This window comes from Ciona intestinalis, chromosome 9, assembly GCF_000224145.3.
Source record: "Ciona intestinalis chromosome 9, KH, whole genome shotgun sequence".
Lineage (NCBI taxonomy): Eukaryota > Metazoa > Chordata > Ascidiacea > Phlebobranchia > Cionidae > Ciona > Ciona intestinalis.
In genome coordinates, this window is record NC_020174.2 from 4235715 (window position 1) to 4252335 (window position 16621).

The 16621-nt window shown below is 36.4% G+C and overlaps 2 protein-coding genes across 6 annotated transcripts in view; one reads left to right on the forward strand and one right to left on the reverse strand.

Annotated features, from left to right (window-relative positions):
• Nucleotides 1–3084: 3084 nt before the first annotated feature.
• On the forward strand, nucleotides 3085–13041 carry LOC100184312 (matrix metalloproteinase-14). Of its 4 annotated transcripts, none has more exons than XM_026836080.1 (15): nucleotides 3085–3595; nucleotides 5702–5965; nucleotides 6695–6792; nucleotides 7176–7309; nucleotides 7958–8080; nucleotides 8232–8322; nucleotides 8614–8741; nucleotides 9784–9870; nucleotides 9939–10097; nucleotides 10498–10647; nucleotides 10958–11131; nucleotides 11343–11477; nucleotides 11872–12000; nucleotides 12071–12208; nucleotides 12466–13041. In XM_026836080.1, the coding sequence occupies exons 1-15, from the start codon at nucleotides 3455–3457 to the stop codon at nucleotides 12576–12578; spliced, it is 2064 nt and encodes a 687-aa protein (XP_026691881.1). In that variant the 5' UTR covers nucleotides 3085–3454; the 3' UTR covers nucleotides 12579–13041. The 4 variants fall into 4 exon arrangements, with proteins under 4 accessions (XP_026691881.1, XP_002124617.1, XP_018668836.1 ...); XM_002124581.4 differs by having other exon boundaries at nucleotides 3088–3595; nucleotides 7176–7300; nucleotides 12466–13040; XM_018813291.2 differs by lacking the exon at nucleotides 5702–5965 and having other exon boundaries at nucleotides 3094–3595; nucleotides 12466–13039.
• An 881-nt stretch (nucleotides 13042–13922) lies between these two features.
• The window catches only part of LOC100180369 (eukaryotic translation initiation factor 1-like), a 3715-nt gene continuing 1016 nt past the window's right edge, over nucleotides 13923–16621 (reverse strand). Inside the window, exons 1-4 of one of the 2 annotated variants that reach the window (XM_002130467.4) lie at nucleotides 15640–15902; nucleotides 15027–15184; nucleotides 14562–14663; nucleotides 13923–14240 (exon numbers count right to left, since the gene is read on the reverse strand). In XM_002130467.4, coding sequence (XP_002130503.1) covers nucleotides 14196–14240; nucleotides 14562–14663; nucleotides 15027–15184; nucleotides 15640–15676 — 342 coding nt within the window. In that variant the 5' untranslated portion in view covers nucleotides 15677–15902 and the 3' untranslated portion in view covers nucleotides 13923–14195. Of the gene's footprint in view, nucleotides 14241–14561; nucleotides 14664–15026; nucleotides 15185–15639; nucleotides 15903–16621 lie in introns of those variants that run through there. The other variant, XM_009861422.3, reaches the window with a different exon arrangement.

Sequence of the window (16621 nt, forward strand, 5' to 3'; positions counted from 1 at the left end):
ATGTTCACCACCCACCCCCTGAAGTAAAATTATTACATTTCTATACCACCTACCACCGGAAACGGACAAAAATTATGACATTTTACACCACCTACCCCTGGAAACCAAGTAAAACCAATATATCTGTTCACCACCCACCCCACTGAAGTAAAATTATTACATTTCCACTCCAACTACCCCCCGAAACGGTATAAAATTATTACATTTCTACACCGCCTACCGTCAGAAACGGTCCAAACTTAATGCATTTCTGTACCACCTACCTCCAGAAACCAAGTAAAACCATTATATATGTTTACCAGCCACCCTCCTGAAATAAAAATATTGCATTTCCACACCAACTACCCCTTAAAACCATTTAAAATTATTACATTTCTACACCAACTACCCCCAGAAACCAAATAAAAACATTATAGTAGGGTGGGGGAAGACGGGACACCTTTAGCACATAATATCTAAACATCCTAATCGTTTTTTTAACAATTAACATCGGCCCATTGGAGTCGTGAGGATACGGTTTAATAATTTATTGAATGTTCCTTGTTTACTACAAAATTGGACGAGGAAATGGAATGAAAAGATGTCCCATCTTCCCCCACCCTACTATATATCTGTTTACCACCCACCCACCTGAAGTAATACTATTACATTTCTACACCAACTACCCCTTAAAACTTTGTAAAATTATTACATTTCTACACCACAGACCCCTTGAAACCAAGTAAAACCATTATATCTGTTCACCACCCTCCACCCTGAAGTAAAGTTATTACATTTCTACACCAACTACCCCTTAAAACCGTGTAAAATTTGTACATTTGTACACCAACTATAGCCTTCCCCCCAAAACAGTATAAAATTATTGCATTTCTATACACCATCACCTACCCCCTAAAACGGTCTAAAATTATTTCATTTTCTACACTCCATACCCTATGCGAACATGTGAAATCTTTACCTTTGTACACCACGTAACCCTCTGACAAAATGTAAAATCATTAAATTAATACACTACACACGTCTCCGAAAACAAGTAAGCATTTAGATTTTCATACACTACATTACATTTGTACACTATACTCTCTTTATGAAATGTAATATATAAAAGGAAGTGTAAAAAAATTAAATTTTAAAAATTTATGCAAGATATACATAAAAATGTAAAAAACTTAGGTATATACGACCTTAAGAAACAACGTTTAATACAGATGTATAAAGTGACATGTAGATACGACCTTAAAAAATAACTTTTAATACACCTGTACAGAGACATGTAAAAAAAATTTAAAAAGATATAAAAGGTACTAAAAATCAGCAGACATTTAAGATATAAAATGTAAAAACGACATGCAGAACAGGGGCATCCTATAATGTAGCGGCAACTACAATAAGCTGAATACTATTTGTGATAATTTATTTATCGTTATAAGTCATAAAAATTAACGTGGTGTTATGGGAAACCAGGGACAAAGTTAATGTGGTCCAGTGACACAACTGGTAATTTTAGCGCTAAAAATATATTTTAATTTCCGCAACATGGATGAGGTGTGACTAGTCGGTCACAACCCTCATGTTTGGAGATAGGTGTTCGTGTTTAGACTGTAAATATGAAAAATCAAAAAATACATTAACCTTGCTTTTAAACTGAACTCCAGCGCATGGGACTCAAGAACTCGTGCGTGGCGTCAATTACGTAAAGTTACTGTTTATTTAACTAATTTACGTCACAAGTGTTGGTTCGCAGTAACTTCGATTCTGTGTTACGAGAATAGCGAAGCCAACGCTGTTTGCGAACACGTACCAGGTTAAGAATGCGTGCGGATTTACGACTTCATTTCCCAAAGCCCTGTCAGGAGTGGAAAAACCCAGCATTTAATTCTGTACAAATGTAACTTTGATCAAATAAGGAGTCCAGGGCCGATGTGAAAAACAAAGTACTTATTTGTGAATATTTTGTGACTAACTCATAATATGATATGAAAATCTGTGACGTCGAACCGAAACAACCGGAATCCCCATAGGCCGTATAAGCAATGACCGATACAGGAAACTCTGAGGCTCGGTTTCAGATTTATTGCTTTTCGATTGATTAGGAAGTGAAATTATATCTCCATACACAATGTTTGATAGACGTATTCAATGGCCCTATGCATTTAGTCAGTTTTAACGAGGGGAAACCTCGAATTGGGGCTTAATGGGGTCTGAGTCACGCTTCCCTTGCCGCCATTGTACCTATCGGTGACGTCACAATGCTGAGTCGTGACGTCGATACGGTGCAAAATATTCCGCTTTGGTGGATTAGAGGAAACGATTTTTGAATTTTTTGAAAGTTTCTAGACAATCGGAAGTATTTTTAAAATGGTTAGGATGTCTGGTGTAGATAGCAAATAAGATTTTTTTTTGTGGGTAGTGTTAGGAGAAAATGGCCTCTCTGACGTCAATAGTAGATGCGAAAACCAATAGTAAAAATTCGTCATAACAAACAATGAAAATATGATTATTATTATTCCGATAATTTTTAATAGGAATCAAGATTAGAACAGCCGCAGATTGTTTTGAATAAAGTACAATAAAAATGTCCTTTCACCGCAACTATACGCCCGGCTGTTCAAACGAATGTAAATATACACCAAACACACCCAGCGAAAATCTTACGCAAACATAGGGGCCTTTTGGCCTGATAAAAATACGGCCAAGGTTATAATAAGGGTTTACATTTCGGAGTAAGAGAACAGTGCATGTAGTGTAAGCACACTTTTAGCAATTGTGTGCTAAGCTTTTCCAGCGAACCTCGGCGAGTATTAATTAGAAAAGTCAAGCAGGCGTCTTTTTCAACGGTTCACGGGGTAGGTGCTAAGCGGTATCAAAATAATATATCTCTTAAAAACAGATTAATTTTAATTTTATCGTCTGCAAATAGACAACTAGGAATAATTGCGTTCCCTGCGCTAAGTGGAAAATAACCGGGTGAGGTTGAAATAATTTCCAAAAAACTGCGGTGAGTTTTGGTTAATTATTGCCGGAGCTACCCAACAGTACGGTCAAGTGGTGGTTACACACGTTGGGTGTCGGAGAAAAGGTCTTTTGAACCCGCGAGCTTTAGATCGATCGCCTTTTACTTCCGATTTTTACAGCTTGTGAAAATACGCCCAGAAATGTGTGAGACGACATCGTGACGTACCGCACAACCGGTCAAGGAAAGCTAAGCGACATATTATGACGTAACAATCGCGAGGCGTAGAGATAAATAGTCGATCGAAATTACAGTTGTTCATTTTCGGTTTGAGCTGAGAGCTAAACGGACAGCAATAACCGATAAAATTGCTAAAGAATGTTTCTATATACCAATTTCGGTGTATACTATATGTGAAGCTACACAAAATTTAGTGATTTTTTACTATTTTCCGCAGTGAAATTTACTATTAAGCATACCTAAAGTACAACTATAATTGATATGAAACTTTCCATGATTATGTCGCTGCTGATAGCGACAGCATATGCGTTTCCTGCACCGGACCCGGAAGAGGTGTTGGTACGAAACGTTCGGTCGCCTGACTTAGGAAATTTAGCTAAGTGGAACCCAGCTACGGCATCGGTAAGTTTAAAGTTTTGTAAAGAATTTAAATATATAAGTTTCAATACAAACATGCTGAAGGTATTTTGGTTTCAAAATTAAAACCATTGTCAGTATAAATTAAAAAAAAAACGATTGGGGATGAGCTGTTATATGTTTGTTTTAAAACTAACCAGAAAATAAGTCTATCATGCACTTTAAATATATTATTTTAATGCGTTAATAGATTCTTCAAATACATGGTCGCACTAGCTGTTTTACCAAGTGCATATTAGATCAAAAAAAATACATTTCGCAAAACTTTTGTCGAGCCCGCAATTTTCAACTTAAAGTTTATTAAATATAAGAAAATCTTTTGGTTTTACATAAAATGCCTCTTCCATATTTCCTGAATAGACTTTGTTAAACCCATAAGGGTCAAATAGAGCCCTGCTTCGGTGGGATAATAGTTTTGGAGAAAATATACTGCGTGCAGGAAGCGTATCTAAGAGGAAGCGTCGGCAATATGTGTGGTCCAGTATAATGTTAAAACCTTTTTATTTTATTGCCTTAGATTGCTGGGATATCGCGTTGCCATTTAAATAGTTGAATTTGTAATACATTTTCTGCTCGCGACTTTGAATACGGATTTTATGTGAGATTTCCATTCGAGACGTTACTTTTACGAATGCGATCAAATTTAAAACACAAGCATTTATATCTATATATAACCTACGTGATATGAAAATAAACTGAACTATGTTTATCGTCGCAAAACTGTGCGTGCCATACCAAGAAAAATGCAGCTTAAGCCAACTGAAGCTTAAAACCGCACGTGACCATATGAAAGGATGGGCGGGGATGGGCCAACGACACAAATAAATTATGGGTTTCGCTCGTTTACAACGACAAAGCATAAAAACAACACGTAGGGTCAAGCATAAAAAGCAGACGTCGCAAAAATCTAAATTTTACGCCTGAAAGGGAAACTAAAGAGGAAAGTTTACGGTCGTGCGTATGCCTACCGAGGATCTTTGTTTCCACGCACCCATGTGGATACTTGGTATAACAATTGATAGTTGGCGAAAGATGGGGTAATAAACGCCAAGAAATAAATTTCCCGTCACAAAAAAATTTCGACCGCATAGATTTACACTACGCTATGAAATCATTCTTAATTCTACTTAAAATGACGACTACCCTATGTTATGTTACACAAAGCATTAATTTCCCATTTGTCAGCGAGAAAAGAATTTGAAGTCCACGCTGGATTTGTTCGCGATCCTACCCGGAACTTTGGGACGTAACATTATGTTTGCTTTCGCGTTTTCACGTGACAAGCAGGCCTCGTTAGAATTTAAGCAAATATTTGCGGGTAACTGCCCACATTAAAATGCCAGTTTCTTGAACACTGTAAACACATCCAGCGTTTGTCTTTCACTGTAAATCGCAATAAAATCACGCTCGCTTTTGTCGCCTCAATGAACCGCCAAAGAGCGGTCAGCTTACCGATGTTGACAGAAGCATTGCGACTCCCTTGTCCTTGGACAGCGTGGTATGCGGGAACTCAATCTTCTAGATATAGTAGGGTAGGGTAAGATGGGACATGTTTCGCCATCGTCCCATTTGGTAGTAAACAAAGAATGTGTACAGAATTATAGACCACAACAGAGCGTTGTTAAATGTTCTAAACGCGATGCTGACACCCTTTACCATAGCACCATACAATCTCACAAAGATAAAGCGTTGACAACTTTAAGTTGAATCGCGTCAACACAACCGAAAACATAAACGTGTAATAAGATTCTGCAAATTATCCAAGACTATATCAATAGGCGCTGGTTTCACGCCCACTGAAATTATACAACAAGTTGTATTGTAAAGGGCGAGTGTTGTGTTGTAGTGTATACGTCGTAAAGTGGCGCATAACGCAATTGGACCCGGGATCCAATGTTTGCACAACTAATAACGGGTTTGATGAATTGATAGCATGTCAGTCGCGTCAACGGTCAGTGGCGAAATATTTGGTTTAAAAATAAAGTCGACCACAACAAGGAACTGCACGCAATCTGCAAACGGTAGCAAACAACACACGGTAAATTGAGAAGCGTATATACCATGACTAGTAACTCGAACTAAAATTCGCAGAAAACTGACTTGACAAATATTTTCACAAATCTTGGCAACAATGCCCGCTCTCAATTCCCTGACGTTTTCGATGACGTAAGCAACCGATTCGAGAATGCTGCGGAGAGAATCTTGGAGCGTTTACGCGGCAACGTAGAGGTTCAGATGACGCAATTGATGACGTCATTTTCGGACCATGACTTTGACCTAGTGATCCGCGATTTGCCTCGACAGATTGGACACAGTTCGTCGCGTTTTGTTTCGAAAATTGTAAATTTAAGTGAGGTATATACACTGTGAAAGAGAAATGATTTTGCACACAAGCGTAGCCATATAGAGTTGCACGGTCCAATGCATGAAACTAATTCCCCGAACGGAATGATAAGCTATAGTTGTCTGTTTAGTTTATATCGAGTTAACACACGTGAACTCGCTATTCATATGAAAACGCCGATAATATTAGTCTCTCCAACCTTTGCTTAATATGTTAAATATCTCACTGCACGCAAGCTAAATGGCACTGATCAAAAAAAATATACAAATGAAAAGTCAGAACTAATTCATTATTTAACCAGCACTAAGCATGCTGGTTAAATAATAAAGTACAAATTTAGTAAAAAAATAATATTTTGTAAATCAAGTTTTTTTAGACTTAAAAGTAACAAATGTGTATGTTGCATCTAAGCATGATTGAATAGATATAAACAAACCCTACCGCATAAAAGTAGTCACACTTTTATCGACTTCCTCTTTTTATTAATATATTAATATATACATAGTAGAGTGGGGGGAGATAGGACACCTATGGCACGTGATATTTAAAAGTCCTGATCGTGTTAAAGAAATAACAATGGTCTATGGAAGTCATGAAGATACGGTTTTATATTTCTTTGAATTTTCTTTGTTTACTAACAAACGCGAAAAGAAAATGAAATGAAAAGGTGTCCCATCTTCCCCCACCCTACTATATATATAAGATTTCGACAGTTCTCAGAATACAATATCTGTTTTCAGGAATATCTTGGAAAATTCGGTTACATGTCACACAAAAGAGCAGCGAGTGCAAAGCTTGGTGGACTAGTTGACAAAAAAAGTTTTGCAAAATCAATAAGGTAAAGCAATGTATTGTGGTCATGCATGCTGCTGTCTTTGAGCGCTTTGAAAAATTATGAAGGCTGAACCCATATTAGTGAATCTAACTTTTTATCCCAACAGCGCAACTAAAGTTATTATAACATAATGTTGAGCACGGTTACGAGTTAATGTTAATTAATTTTGGGATAATTTCATTTTTATAATGTGTCGCTGATCATTTAAACACTCTATAAGTCACCACTAGGTTTGGGGGGAATGCGGTTAACTAAGTTTCTTAACAAAAGACAAATATACGGTTATATAATTGTAGCAGCGCCTAAACTAGCATTCTTTGGCAATAGCCTCGAACATGTAAACTAACCGCTTTGTCGGGGTGTTGAACTTATGTTTAAACAAACAGAGAGTTCCAGAGGATGGCCGGTTTACCTGCAAGCGGAGAATTGAACAGAGAAACGATGAGAATGATGTCAATGGATCGATGCGGAGTGGAAGACAGAATAGGGTCTGTTATGATGGGCTCCAACGGTAATTTCAGTAAGAGATTCGATTTGATTGCGTGACGAATGAAAGACTTATATAATGATCTTGTGCGAGATGGGTTTTGCACAGTAGACATGACTTGCATATCCACTATTTAAAGAGCAGGTATGACTGCTTGATTGATTTATGTATCGGAGAAAATAGATGCGAAAGTAAAGCAGTTTCTACAGTTTATATAAACCAACACATGCGGTTTAAACCAACGTGGAAAATTAATTACGGATATTGGCTTTCTAATTAACGGGCCAAATCAAATTTGAGATTTCGATTTAAGTGTTCACGTTCTCATTAAGATACACGGGTTTACGTTTTCGATTAATTAAAGCGAATTAAACGGCAAAAATTAAAATTCTGATACAAATTAACGGCATAAATTGAAAGTCGGATGGGGGAAGATGGAACACATTTTCATTCTATTTCCTCGTCCTATTTGGTAGTAAACAAAGAAATTCTAAGAGTTATAAAACCGTATTTTTGCAATTCTAATAAACCTTTTTATATAAAACACGATATTACGTGCTAACGATGTCTCGTCTGATCCCACAGTATATATGTACATTGATTTATATAACACATAAATTGGTATGTTAACAAACTGTTTGCGCTGCGTACAGGAAACAGAAATAATATTTTTGTTTACAGGAAACGAAGCCGATTCCAAGTTTATGAGCAAAGCTACGAGAAGGAGAAGAAACAGGAGTCGAAAGTCAAAGAAAAGGCGAAGATCAGGAGCAAGAAGCAGATCAAAGCGATATAATGTTGAAGGTATCGTGCAAATATGAATATTCAATACGAAATTGAAATGCTTTGAAATATTTGATCTTTAAGCGGGAAAAGTCTGCAATTCTTGCTTAAATAAATTCGCTATGTTTTTTCTTCTGATAAATAAGGTTTAAACAAATACCAATCTACGCAGGAGACCGGTGGTCGAATACAAAGCTGAAATATTATATTGAAAACCGAACTCCTGACATGACAGCTGCGCAAGTTGACGATTCTATTCAAAGGTACATTTGCACTACGCTGTAACATGGCTGATTTACAATGAGTATTGTAGCACTATTTCACCAGGCGGTATTCATTTATTCTAGTTGAAAAATTAATATTTTTTAATGAAATTTCTGATGACACTTATTCACCAGGCAGTATTTATTTATCTTAGTCGAAAAGTTTAATATTTTTTTAAACAAAATCCTGGTGATATAGTGTTACAATAATCATATTGCATTTAATTGATTTTAATTCTGCAAATAATGAGTGCCCGTAATTCATGCTTAAAGTAGCGACTAATTGCACAGAGCGTTCGACGTTTGGGCAAACTATACAACCCTAAGATTCCGACAGACCAGGAATCCAAGCGAAGCTAACTTCAAAATATCGTTCGGTGCGGGTTCGCACGGTGACCCGTACGCTTTTGACGGGAAAGGTAAGTTATTATCCTGGCCGAAAAAGAATTTGCAGTCGGGATGGTGACGGAACGATAAATGGTGGAGCGAAATTTTCAGCGGAACTTAGTTACGGAGGGTTAAACGCCTGTGCAGTAGAAACGCTTTAAAAATCGATGTATTTTTATTAATCAAAACATACGCATATATATATGATGTGTTTTAATACTGGTAACTATAAACAGCGCGTTTAATGTGTGGGCAAATTATTCTACGCTCACGTTCCGCCAAGTTGGATCTGCCGAGGAAGCTGATCTTTCAATAAAGTTCGTCAGTGGTACCTTAAATCATGGTGACAATGCACCTTTTGACGGTGAAGGTAACAAGAGTTCACAGAGTGCCCAATCAGCGTGACATTTAATTCGTGCTGTGCTTCAATTCTAGTTTGCGGGGAATTTTTTAATATTGCTCTGGGACTGCGCTGTCAGTCAAGTCATTAATTATAAGTTCTCAAGGCGAAAAATGATATCGTTGTTGCTTCGGCTGGCTATTACTGTACAAAAGATAAATTCATGACCTCGATTACGAAATCGCACACATTTAAATTACCGCTTATATACTCCGATTGAATTAATAACACGCTTATACAGTGGGTTCCCTTGTGGGTGTTTAGTTTAAATTTGATAAGTCTGTGGACAGTTATACGCCAACGGAAAGAACTTGCCCGCCCATACAGTTTACGGCTATACACTTCATATAATAACTATAGGGATAATTGAGTTTGGTTGTGACATGCTTGACTTCCAATCAATGGCCAATGTGCGTAGGCTGCGACTTGATCATTAAAACGTCACTGAGTGTAAACATTTTGTAAATTTCTAATTCTGTTACGCGTCTCGTGTCAGTGATGGTACAACGAGCATCTGCGAATTATGCAAAACTTTAATTCTCTAAAACAAGCAAATATACGCGAAATGAAGTTTTCAAAAATAAAATCAAAAAAGCTAGATTAAAATACGTTTAATGCAACTACAAACTGTTTAAATTTAACAACAATCTAAACTATATTTAATATAACTACAGGCGGTACTCTAGCTCATGCATTCTTTCCCAGTGATGGACGGGCACATTTCGACGAAGCTGAGCACTATACATACAAAGGTGGTCCAGGTACATTTTAAAACAAAATTCCACAATAAATTTATCCTGAACGTTTTTAAACAGGCTTAATGTTTCAGGAGTCAATTTATTTATTGTTGCTGCACATGAATTCGGTCATGCATTGGGTCTCGGCCATTCTAGCGTCCCTAACTCACTGATGGCACCTTTCTATCAGGGGTACACAGCTAATTTCCAACTACACGACGACGACATTGCGGGCATACAACAGCTTTACGGTAATTTATTAATAACAAGCAAGAGTTTTACGGAAATTAAAATTATTATAGTTACGGTTCTGTATTTGTCGATACAACTTCATGGCATATTCTAACTACCAATATGTTTAACCGCAGTTAATAATTTAGGTGGTTTGAATATTACTTTAAAACGAAAATAAATATAGAGTACTGCGGGGTAAGATGGGGTACCGTTAGTGGAACTTAAATGTCATATTTCCTAATCGTGTTTTTAACAATTAACAACGAGTCGCGGGGATACCGTTATATAATTCTCTAAATATGCTTTGTTTTCAATTAAATGAGACGATAAATAGTGAAAACATGTACCGTCTCAATCCACACCAATTAAGGTAATTTGTACACGGCGTGTTATTATATAATCTCTTTTACCACACAGGCAAAAAAGTTGACGTTGATGCAAAGAAAAAGCGACCCACCAAGCCACCAACCGCCAGACCAACTGCACCAACGACCACAGCTCGACCGCGGCCAGCAGATGCGATGAACGTTTGTGGGAAAAATATCAGTTTTGATTGCATGTTTTTTGGTATGATAATAATAATAACATGAATTTAAAATATAATAAATAACCTCACTTTTTATAAGGTCGATTGGTATACGTTATGGAAGATTTTGCATGCGTATACACATCGCTTATTAGCCATTACGTTATTTTACGCTAATTTTTTCGGGGTAATTTTGCTTGTACAGAGTGGTATCATTTATGCGATATATTCTAAATCACGTTTGCAACGCTCGCTCAGTGTTTTGTCTCTATAGATTACATGCGTAGATATAAGTGCATCACTGTATAGTCTTGCACAAGATGTTATATTAATGTAAGCATTCTCTCATAGATCAACAGAAACAAAGCGTCTTCGCGCTCAAAGGAAAATACTTCTGGAAAATAAACGATTACGGTGTGGTGGACGGTTACCCGAAGAAGATTTATCAATACTGGAAAGGACTACCCGGGAACATACAGGCAGCAGCCTACTCACGAATTACTAGGCGCACATATTTCTTCAAAGGTAGATGTTGTACATAGATATTAATTTATCGGTTAAAGCACGCCTCAACTGTTAGCTTAAAATTGCGATTGTCTAGTTATTTAGTATCTCTTTAAATAGATAATTCAAACGCTCATGTTTTCGCAAATAATTTATTTCTGTAGTTTTACAAAATATTATTGCGATTTTAACAATATTTTTGCGATTTTAACCACGTTTTAATAATCTTCAGGAAGGCGAATGTGGAGGTTTAACGGAAGAGTTCTCGATCCTGGTTTTCCCAGAGATTCCTCCGACCTCGCACTTCCAGCCAATCCCAGCGCGGCTTTACAGTGGGGCGGAGATGGAAATATTTATGTTTTCCGAAGTAAGAATTAGAATAATATAAATTCCGTTTTAGTGTATGCGTTACACTTAACGTAAGCAGCTTATGATAGCCAAATGATTGTATGCTACTGTGGGGTAAGACGGGACACCTTTAGCTTAAATACCCAAATGTCCCGATCGTATTTTAAACAATAAACAACTCTCCATGGGGGTCGTAGGGATGCGGTTTTCTAATTCTCTGTTTACTACCAAATGGGAGTGGAAAATAGAACGGAACTTTATACCATTTAAATGTATTAACAACAGACTATTATTATGACTGTTTTTACCAACAATGTTCAACATTGTAAGATTTGTCCTCGCACATGAAATAAGCCGATATTTAACTCAACATTTTTCCAATATTAAAGGTTATTATTTTCTCATCATTTCAGAATCGTATTTCTACCGCTTTTCCGAATGGCAACCGTTCGACGGAAGAAAGAGATACCAACACAAAAAAATCGCTAAGTTCTGGACTGGGATACCGAATGCACCTGACGCTGCTATCCAATGGAAAAACGGTAAGCAAGATAACATGAATACGTCTAAGGTGTACAGCGTGGTTATGCATTTACCAATTTTATACCACAGGAAAAAGCTATTTCTTTAAAAGAAACGACTACTGGCGATTCAACGGCATTGACCGAGATGTCGACCCGAATTACCCGAAAAGTATAAAGAAATTGTGGATCGGGTGCCAAGGGAAAACATCGGCAAAACTCACAAAAAGTAAGCACAACCGATGATTATACGTATATGATTTGGTATAGTAGGGTGGGGTAAGAAGGGGCGTGTTTTTATATTATTTTCTTAACCCATTTGGAGGGAAATAAAGAATGTTTACAGAATTACATAACCGCATCCCCGCGATTTTGAATAAGCGTTGTTTGTTGTTTAAAATCGTAAAATGTGGAATTTAGGTGCGAAACGTCCTTACTCCTCGGTAGTATGTCTGCTAAATGTTTAACCGTCGGTCAATTTCACAGAAAACAGAAAATCAAAAAAGGGTAGGAAAGGAAGAAAGAACTCGAGAAGAACTAACACGCCTCCATTAGCGAGGCTAGAACTTGCACCCGGATCAAGCAACCCCCAACATTAGGTTCTTGTAAAACTTTGACGAAAAGTGTCCGAAACAGAAAATAACGTATAGAGATACTTTGTTCTTCTGGGTTCGTATTTGACATTTCAGGAAAATTCTGGATTAGCTGAACGCAGCATAAAGTCCGGTCAATTATGAGACAAATGTTACCTATATAAATGCCTATTTATTAAAGCCAAGTGCCTCTTGTATACAGAGAATCGTGGGAACTCACGGATTAAGGTGTGTATTTAACTGTCTGCTGCCCACAACCTCTTCACTATAAATATTATTATTCGTGCCTATTTATTTATATTTACGTTAAAACCGATTACTTCGTTATTATGATTACAGTCCGCACTTTTACGAATGTTTAAATTACATTTGAGCATTTATAGTTTTTACTTTTTAAAGGTAGTATCAAACTTATATAGTAGGGTGGGGAAGATGGGACACTTTTAGCACATAATATCCAAATATCCTGATTGTGTTTTAAACAATTAACAGCGGTATATGGAATTCGTAAAAAAGTGTCCTATCTTAGCCCACCCTACTATTATATTTAGCTTACGTGCTCTGATATTTTTCTTTTTTCGTACAACTGCCGTTTAAGAATATATTTTGACCCCTTGTAATTAACCGTGTATATAAACTTTACCGCCCGCTTTGTCACATATTATACCACGGGTAGCATGTTCGTCTACAACCTTTTGTAATAAAACGTTTTCTTTTTACTATGATGTATTGAACTGCGTGGACCAGCTAGCTAATTTTAAACCTTATCGAGGTAAACGTTAGCAAGAAATACTAACCAACACACTATAAACATAACATGTGCTAGAACATATCTACCAAAGCGAAACCGACGGTAGAAGGGGTTAGAGAGTCATGATAAAAACTCAAAGATATAAAAACTCATAAGATAACAAATTCTCGCAATTCTGAAAACGGGCATGTTTTAAGAGAAAGGATTATTTCAAACACCGCTAACACACTGTATTCTGTTACAAATGTTAGGTTGCAGTCCTATAAGAAGGCTAGGGGGTTTGCATAATTATCTGTTCCTAATCCTTGGTCCTTTAACCAGCCATCCTTGGTCCTTTAACCACCCAAATAAAATAGAATATGGGTACACTTTATATTTTACCGATTTTTTATACAGACTAAGCTCCCGATTTTTATACAGACTAAGCTCAAAAAACTCAAATTCAACAGTGGGCATAAAAATATAGGGTATTCTTTAATTGGATTAGATGAACTGTTGAACTGTATGCTACAACTCCTATGTCACATGCACGATGCAAGAAATTTAACCGAAAAGAAACTAGCCTACTTAAGCTAACTTTTTTTATTCTTCCAAAACAGTAACACCTTGTCAGTTTTATTTTAATTTTGGTTTACAACATTCAGCCTTAATCGTTTCACACAAACACACGAAGGTATAACAAGCGAATGAAAAAAATGGTGACGGTTAACGTAACAGGACTTCATAATTCCAACACGCTTATGTACAAGAAGTGTTTTAACCAGAGAGTAAAAAACAGGGAAAGGCCCTGTTGCTGTTTCTTTCCATTATCATTTTACATTTAAAAATCTTATTAAAATCATGGTTGGAAACTGGACATAGATGGACACATGTTAGAAACCATGAATTTTCACTTGTTCCTTTTTGGCCAAGCCCACCTAAAGAAACAACCAATTTAAAAAAAACAGCTACTTTAAACGGTACCAGATAATCATTAAATGATTTCTATATTTTCATGCCCACTGTTAAATTTTGTAATGCAATGATTTATAAACTGGTACTAGTTGATATCAAAATATAATTGACAATGAGCCAACGCTAGTCGGTACATATTATGACAATATGAGATTTTTCTGAAATTTTCAGCTTTGAATACTTAAAGTGAAAGTAGGTGCAAAAACAGATTGTCCGATCAGTTTTAAAATATACATGACTGTCGATAAAGTGATAGTAAAATATAAAAGAAACATTTGACTTACATTAACAAGAAATCCAGCAATGTTGTTCCTTTGGTCTCCCTGCAGTTGTAGAACTTCTCCGTACTCTGAGTGATCAACAACTGTGCCGTTGCAAGCGAACTCCTGTATGAAGATTGGTAAGAAAAATGTTGAGTATTTGTATTCTTGATTTGAAAAAATGTTACTGTACCATCTGAGCTTCGCGGGTTATTGCACACATTAGAACTTACCACAAACAGTAAACAGATATTGATTTGTTCCCAGCGAGGTCAGATTAACAGTTAAGCTTATGAAAAAAATGTAAAAACATACAAAACATGTTGAAAGAGACGCAGCCAAAGACTGTGATATGGAAAACCACATCAAAAGTTAAATGCTGCATTAAATAGTCATTGTGTTAAAATAAATGTGCCAAATCTGCCCAAAATCCCAGGTTTTATATCAAACATATGGAATTAAACAAAAAATGATGAGATAGAAACCTACCTTTTTGCAAACGCGCACTATCCTTTTCTTATCATAATCGTCTGAAATTCCTTGCACAGTGGTGAGTGTTTTGCGGCCATTTCTTTGTTGAATTCGAATATGAATTACATTTCCTTGGCTTCCGGTGTCATTACCTTTGCTTGCATCAGCAAAAGGATCTAAATAGACAAATGGTTAATATGGAAAATGAATAGATTGTCATTCGGATAGGTTTCCCATCTGTCTGATTCGCATCATTCGTTTCTCATTTGGCATACTTGCATTTGCAAGACTAGCACCAAAATTTGGAATATTGACGATGCCATTCTTACCAAAAATCAATTGGATCCTTGGTGTTAATATGTACATATACCACATTACACTAGCAACATTGGATGCAGATTTTTGGACGTTCCATCTATTATAGTTTATATAACCAAGACAATTCTCTTTACATATAATGTACAGAATGGTTTCATGACAGGTTAATACCTTAAATGTAACAGGCATTAAATAAAGACAAGTGCAATATTGTGTTATCTAGCAAGTTTTGTTAACTTACTCATCAAATTAAATTTATCATTTTAAAAATATATATTAAAGTATATATAGTTATAGTATTTAGATGACTTACCATATGTTGCCAAGTTAAGAACGTTTTCGTTACTCATGCGGGAGTTTTATGGGGAATTTGGCAAAATTTAAGCTAAATTTCGTGGTTTTAAACAAAAATTAATGTTTTACTTTAACTATCTCTTACAGCACGAATCTACGAAAAGTTTGGAGATTTAAATACTTGGAACACTATGAATACGCGGGGTTATGATTAACAAATAAGAAAATGTTACTTATTGCGGAACTAAATCAGTAAACACATCTTCCCGTTCTTTCATTTCTTTATACATGCGTTCTTGCGCCACCATTACGCGATGTAACCTTAATCCACGCGGTGGCACACTTTCTGCAGTATGGGGAGCAAATAACAGGCAGTGTAAACTAAAAGAATACACGACTATAATTTGTGATTCAAAAACAAACAAGACAAAAATAAAACAAATGACAGTCGTAAAAATAGTTTCCAGGATTTTATTTGTTGTATCATCAAATAGGAGCCCGTAAACAGAAGTTTAAAAAAGCCGTACATGTCTCCGTGTCCCATTTTACCCCACCTTACTATGGAAGTTATTAAATATTGTAGGCACGCCTGAAAAGTAAGTACTCTGAGTTTTCGAAATTTTGTGGCAAATATTCCTCCTAGTTATTGCTTGACTGTAGTTGATATGTTATTGTAGGGTGGGAGGAGACTTTTTCATTTTTTCTCGTCCCATTTGGTGGTAAACAAAGAACATTCAAAAAATTGCAAAACCATATCCTCACGACGACCGCTGTTATTTGTTTAAAACACGATAAGGATGTTTGGATACTATGTGCTATATAGCTAAAGTGTCCTATCTTCTCTCTCCCTAAGTTATAAAGTCATTTGTCACTACACCGCATGTGCAAAACAAATTTCATAAACAAGTCTTCGCCCGTTGTGCAAATATCAAACCAGGAAAACAACCAAGCATTACGCGAGAAAACCCAGTGACGTCACGAATGAAAGAGTAATGACAAGA